The sequence below is a fragment of the Bombina bombina genome, chromosome 6, assembly GCF_027579735.1.
Source record: "Bombina bombina isolate aBomBom1 chromosome 6, aBomBom1.pri, whole genome shotgun sequence".
NCBI classification, from domain to species: Eukaryota; Metazoa; Chordata; class Amphibia; order Anura; family Bombinatoridae; genus Bombina; species Bombina bombina.
In genome coordinates this window covers 729,020,861-729,027,921 of record NC_069504.1, presented here as the reverse complement: position 1 = coordinate 729,027,921, position 7,061 = coordinate 729,020,861, and the positions used below count along the sequence as shown (strand labels likewise).

At 37.3% G+C, this 7,061-nt stretch overlaps 1 protein-coding gene across 3 annotated transcripts in view; it reads right to left on the bottom strand.

Annotated features, from left to right (window-relative positions):
• Nucleotides 1-337: 337 nt before the first annotated feature.
• Nucleotides 338-7,061, bottom strand: part of LOC128662237 (adhesion G protein-coupled receptor E1) — a 267,881-nt gene continuing 261,157 nt past the window's right edge. For all 3 annotated transcript variants that reach the window (XM_053716059.1, XM_053716061.1, XM_053716060.1), the window contains 5 exons: nucleotides 5,256-5,316; nucleotides 4,991-5,082; nucleotides 1,937-2,105; nucleotides 1,051-1,149; nucleotides 338-967 (listed from right to left, as the gene is read on the bottom strand). In XM_053716059.1, coding sequence (XP_053572034.1) covers nucleotides 881-967; nucleotides 1,051-1,149; nucleotides 1,937-2,105; nucleotides 4,991-5,082; nucleotides 5,256-5,316 — 508 coding nt within the window. In that variant the 3' untranslated portion in view covers nucleotides 338-880. The remainder of the gene's footprint in view (nucleotides 968-1,050; nucleotides 1,150-1,936; nucleotides 2,106-4,990; nucleotides 5,083-5,255; nucleotides 5,317-7,061) is intronic.

Sequence of the window (7,061 nt, the reverse complement as noted above, 5' to 3'; positions counted from 1 at the left end):
TAACCTGTCTCATTTCAAACATTGAGCAATCTTAGTCTGAGAGTAACATTTTATGCAGATGTAAAAATATTAGATAAAATGTCTCCTTGCATCTGGAAAGTCCTTGCATTAGGGGGCAGTAAACTGAAATCTAATTTAAATATATATATATATATATATATATATATATATATATATATATATATATATATATATATATATTAAAAAAAAACTCATATCTGCCAAAAGGGCACCAACCATGTGTGTATTGAGGAGGAAACATTTCTACATGGCTTTAAATATAGAATTTCTACAGCATTGTCAAATTATCATAAATACACTGCTACATATTGCTAAAAAAAAAAAGGGTTTTTATGGACCCCTGGCCCCACCATACAACTACTACCACACTGAAGTTACAATCCGAAATTGCACAAATAAATAAAAAACATTTACTAAGTAAGTCCTACCTCCTCTGCAAATGAAAGTGATCTGCCGTCTGACTCAGGTACACACTGTACAAACTTAAGTGCCAAGTTTGTCTTACACTGTGCATAGTGGTTTAGTGCACACTCAGAAATCCTCTCAAATGCTAATGCTTTACTCCTTGTAATAAAATTTCCCACACTCAATAACACTCTGCTGTAGTACCCTCTGGTGGCTGTCAATTGTTTTTTTTAAAAATAAGTTGTTCTTGCCTCATGGGGCCCCCCTGGTCCATTGGGCCTCTGACAGGAGTCATCCCTGTCACCCCCTGATGGCGGCCCTGCATGTGTGCATGTGTATATATGCGTGTGTGCATGTGTATGTATATATGTGTGTGTGCTATATTATTGATACAATTTACAAGGTTGAGTCCAAATATTCCATGAATGAATTAGTTTATGTTTTCCAAATAGCCTTAAGTCCACTGAACTGTGGCCGAATACTTCTCCTCTGTAGGGTGACTTGAAATAATGTCTGCCTTAGATGTTTCAGTTACACCACTCTGCAAAAAATAAATATTGTGAGCTAATTTCATCATCAGACTGCTGGAAGCCTGGTCATAGTATATGAGTAGGTAGCACTCACAGATTTAGTCGTCATGGGAAACGTGCTGCTTGATGCACCATCTGAAGTGACCTTGTGCTTATGAAGTCTGTGGAAAGTTCTGCGGTATTCCTCCCTCACCTAATTTGCAAACAGAAGGTAGAATTAGAATGTGATATGTTAGCTCCATATGTAATTTAGTAAGTATAACAATTAGCACTGATAAAATATATTATATTTAAAATATTAATATCAGTAAATAATTGTTTAAGAAACTTCTGTGAATTGAACAACCATATAACTTAGATGAGAAGAAAATAAACACATGTAGCCAGGTGTCCATTATTGAACTGAGATGTCCATCCATTGCTTTTAACCATGGGCACTAAAGTCTCCAAAATGGCAGATGCCTTTTTAAAGGCTGACTATGCCTCAAACCTACACAAATATGACAGTAGTAATATTAAATCACTAAGCAAAAATGTGGAGGAAGGATACGATTACTGCTTTGTTCTACTAGCAGATGGGGTAAAATAACTTTTTTTTTTTTTACTGACAGCAAAGGGGATAAAGTCAAAACTCAGTTGTGAACAAATATAAGGCAATCATTTTAACAAACTTTAACCTAGGATATAGATTTGGGAGGGGCCACTGCATGACCAGACCTACTGATCCTCATTCACTCAATGATCGATCAGCAATTATTTTGTGAAGAACAGATTTATAGCTACCCAGGATGTATAGCGGTAATAGAAGTGAAGCGCTGTGATTGATTAATTATGTCTTAAAGGACTCAGATATGTCTCACTTCATATAAACATTGTACATTGATTACTCAGACAAACTTGTAACATTTGTGTTACATGTTTAGAACGACAGAGGTATGTGTCACACATAGGCATACAACATTTGGCATAAATAAGAAGACCTGGCGGTTGAGCAGACAATGCACAAGGAAGATGAATGCTCCCTGCAAGCTGTTGAGGCCCGTGAAGAGGTAAGAGAAAATCAAGGATGCTCTTCCAATCTGGAAAAATCCAAAGATCCAAGCACTGCCCAGGATAAACAGTTGCGCAAAGGCCTTAAATGTTAACAACCTGTTGGAGATCAAGGTTTAAACAGATTTGTAGAGAATACGTAAACATTTTGAATAACAGTAAAGCTCTTATAGAGGGACAGGGGCATAACTATGAGGTCTCAAATGAGACCGGGCCCACACCTCTAGGGAGTAAAGAAGTGTGAGAATTGGCGCTAAATATCTACCCTTAGCCAAGTACAGGAAGGGCCCCCCTCTAAAGAACCCCTAAGTGGGAAAAAAGAGAATACAGATGTAGTACTGGCGCTAAAGGTAGGGTTAAATACCAAAAATAAAAATAAGGGAGTGGTGAGATATTACTCAGTCTTTCCTCACTTAAGAACAGACAAATCACTACAGATTACAAATATGTGTATGCTACAGACTAAGAAATAATTAGCTGTGTGAGACAACCAATCACTACAGGTTTCAGAATTTAATAACATTATAATAAATACAGTGATATAAATAGTACAATATTGAGTTAAGTAATATTACTTAAACTCTTAAGATTAGCTCGATGAAAGCAAATTACAAAAGAGTAAAATATAAATTACATATACTAAAATACATATACTAAAATAACTGCACTTATGGGTCTACACACAATAAAAAACTTATAGCAGGGATTGCTGGCGTCCAATGGCAATCAATGGCACTTAAGTTTAAAACAGACAAAATTAGACAAGAGTGAAGATAAAATAATACTCAATTTGGCGATAAAAATCTATAGGTTTAGATATGTGTATAGGCAGAGTCTTGAAGTGCACTAAACAGAAAACTCTCGTATGTAGATGATCTTGCTAAAAAAGCATAGGATCCTACTAAAACATCATACGAGAGTGGTACCTTATGTCCGTGTTAGAACAGAGGATATCCAGTTAAGACAATAATTCTTTCTAGCAGACCTTCTATTGGTGTCCTTTCATATCCAATATCTGTTTAGGTAGTGTGAGCTTGTGTTGTCGGGTTACCGTTTCACTGCGTCTGCAGCTTCCGTGATGTCACACGTACGTCAGTCCAGCTGATCTTTGTCCTAGGTAGTTCCAGTCATTCCGATGTTCAGGGTCTGTGTTCACACTGTTTTCCTTGTAGCTCTGAGCTCTTACTAACGTGGTGCCGTCCACCTGCGTTAGGAGCTTTTCGATAAGCACAGCTGATAACTGTATTCCCCTCCTCTTGTCTGAGTAGTTCAGTGTAGCTGTCAATCCTGGTGCACCGATGCTGGTTTGATTAGAAAGGACTAGCCGATAAACAAAGTCTTACTTCATAAGGTTGTTCACAAGCCAAACCTTTACGGCAGCCGTCCAAAAGATACAAAGTTTCAAAAAATGCAGAAGATACCTATAAGCAGATATCTTAGTTCAATTGAGACACAATCAACGCGTTTCTCCCCTCACTTGGGGCTTTTTCAAGATCAAGGAAAACAGTGTGAACATAGACCCTCAACATCGGAACGACCGGAGCTACCTAGGACAAAGATCAGCTGGACTGACGTACGTGTGACATCACGGAAGCTGTAGACGCAGTGAAACGGTAACCCGACAACACAAGCTCACACTACCTAAACAGATATTGGATATGAAAGGACACCAATAGAAGGTCTGCTAGAAAGAATTATTGTCTTAACTGGATATCCTCTGTTCTAACACGGACATAAGGTACCGCTCTCGTATGATGTTTTAGTATGATCCTATGCTTTTTTAGCAAGATCATCTACATACGAGAGTTTTCTGTTTAGTGCACTTCAAGACTCTGCCTATACACATATCTAAACCTATAGATTTTTATCGCCAAATTGAGTATTATTTTATCTTCACTTTTGTCTAATTTTGTCTGTTTTAAACTTAAGTGCCATTGAGTGCCATTGGACGCCAGCAATCCCTGCTATTAGTTTTTTATGGTGTGTAGACCCATAAGTGCAGTTATTTTAGCATATGTATTTTAGTATATGTAATTTATATTTTACTCTTTTGTAATCTGCTTTCATCGAGCTAATCTTAAGAGTTTAAGTAATATTACTTAACTCAATATTGTACTATTTATATCACTGTATTTATTATATTGTTATTAAATTCTGAAACCTGTAGTGATTGGTTGTCTCACACAGCTAATTATTTCTTAGTCTGTAGCATACACATATTTGTAATCTGTAGTGATTTGTCTGTTCTTAAGTGAGGACAGACTGAGTAATACCACACCTCTAGGGAGCCCAGTGGTAGTGGTATTGCTACAAGGTGGCCTCGTTTACACCTACATCATGTCTGGCCTCTTAGTCTTGGATTTGTCTTTACAATATGGTGGCAGGGTTTCAAAGATGTCCACCACAGTGTTTCTGTGCTAAAAAACCCTCCACCATATTTATACAAGAAGACTGTGCAAGTGCATATTCTCTGGCCCAGACTAAGCAAGGAGAAAGGATGACAGTCACATGGAAGCAGCTTCCTTTTTTCTTATGCAGCTGCTGAGGGCACAGTTTAAATGAGGGGTTCCAAAACAGCATTTGCAATGGGACCTAGTGTGGTCTAGTTACGCTCTTGTATAGGCGTTGATCACAATCTTTTGGAAACTTTAAGGATTTTTCTACAAAATTCTCCATTAATGTCTGGGGGGATTTTTGTAAATAAATTATTTAATATGTTTTTCTTAAAGGGACAGTATACACCAAATTTCATATAACTGCATATAATAGACACTTCTATGAAGAAGAATATGCACAGAAACAGATCTAAAAATCCAGTATTAAACCTATAAAGAAATCTATGCAAAGAAAAAACTAGTGTACAATGTCCCTTTAAGGATTGTTATCAATCTCCATAGTTACTAAGTTTAATTAAGTCCTCCCAGTCACATTTGAAATGGGCTATATCACTGATCTATTTCTGCATCATGTTACTGCACACTAACCGAGTGTCCTTAAGGGTTGAAACATTTGTATTCAGAGATGCAAGCTTCGCCCGCAGGAGTAAGAATGTAAGGATTAAGAGAATGGTGTTCATCTGGAAAACAGGAAACAGCAAGGTGTATAGTGATATGTTTATATACAAAACCATCAAATGGGGATTACTGATCGTAAATATACATTGTAAACAGACTGAAACTCTAAGAAGTAGAAACAAAGAGGAACAACAGTAAACACAAATATAAATCTAGTGCAAAGTAGTTTACTCACTGATATGAACACACAGACCGGCCCTAGGAAACTCCAAATAGCATTCAGACTTAGCCAGCAACTGAGGGAAAATCAGAAAAGGTTATATCACCATATGTCCGTAATGTAAATACAAAATTTGCTCTAAAAAGTAGTTGTTTTTTTTGTCATGCTACTTTTAATATAGTGAAAGATTCTTGAGAAGTAACGTGAAGCATAAACGTATTGGCACGTAATCTTTATAACAGAATAGCATTACATTCAAGCTCAGTTATAAATCCGTTGTAAAATTTAGAGATTTTTGAGATTTAAAGTAAACCATTATTATTATCAGTATATTAAAGAACTCCACTTCTTGTGCAACATCCGTAATGCACCCTCGAATTACAGCACCATACGCTTAGCACTAAGCAATATCCGGCATGAACTTTAGTGGTTGCCCCAGCCCCTTTAGAAGTTTATTATGTAAAGGATTTAGTGCTCTTGTTTTATCCTACATGCAGATGTTAGCGCGCCTTAGATTACCACTCTAACATTAAAAAATAACTAATATGAGAGCAAAAATAGAAGCGCTATTTATTCTGCATGAGTAATGTAGCAATGCACAATTGTACTAATATTTTTATGCTCCACTTGTAATCCAAGCCACTGTGTAACGTATGTAATAAACAAAACAAAAAACACATAATTACTATTACAAGACCTTGTTTATTTGTTTATCTCTATGATCAACTGTGAATATGGCCAATGGTATTTAGATTTGATCACATAACACATCAAAGTCATTTTGAGGAAACATCTAAATTGTTTGTGAGTGAAGAAAATTGCTGAATTCCCAATAGAGGCTCCACTTTTCTCTAATTTTTGTAATTGAAAAAGTGTATTAGTAATAGGAGTAGGCTGAGGAGAACATAGAAGCATTTTATCTTTATTTTGATTAAGAAATATCATTTGGGGATGGATTTAAAATGTCGATTTTTTACATTGAACAAAATTTGTTTTTTCTTTGTTATTTAAAGGATTGTTGATTCCTAGGCATCTTTCAGAACTATTACACAGTGAGAGTCCCAACCTCCAATTAAATGCCCCCACCAACAAAAGACCCTCAGAAATCAATATATAAAGTTAAATAACCCTAGGGACCATTCTCTGCCATCATAAGAATCTGTGCATAAGACCACCTAATCTCCAAGTTACCAACCTATCGCCTAGATTTAGAGTTCTGCGTTAGCCGTGAAAACCAGCATTAGGGGGTCCTAACGCTGGTTTTGGCCGGCCGCTGGTATTTAGAGTCTTGTAGGTAAGGGTCTAACGCTCACTTTCCAGCCGCGACTTTTCCATACAGCAGATCCCCTTACGTCAATTGCGTATCCTATCTTTTCAATGGTATATTTCTAACGCCGGTATTTAGAGTCTTGGCTGAAGTGAGCGTTAGAACTCTAATGACAAAACTCCAGCCGCAGAAAAAAGTCAGTAGTTAAGAGCTTTCTGGGCTAACACCGGTTCATAAAGCTCTTAACTACTGTGCTCTAAAGTACACTAACACCCATAAACTACCTATGTACCCCTAAACCGAGGTCCCCCCACATCGCCGTCACTCTATTAATTTTTTTTAACCCCTAATCTGCCGACCGCACACCGCCGCAACCTACATTATCCCTATGTACCCCTAATCTGCTGCCCCTAACATCGCCGACCCCTATATTATATTTATTACCCCCTAATCTGCCCCCCCCCCCAACGTCGCCGCTACCTTACCTACACTTAACCCCTAATCTGCCGACCGGACCTCACCGATACTATAATAAATGTATTAACCCCTAATCT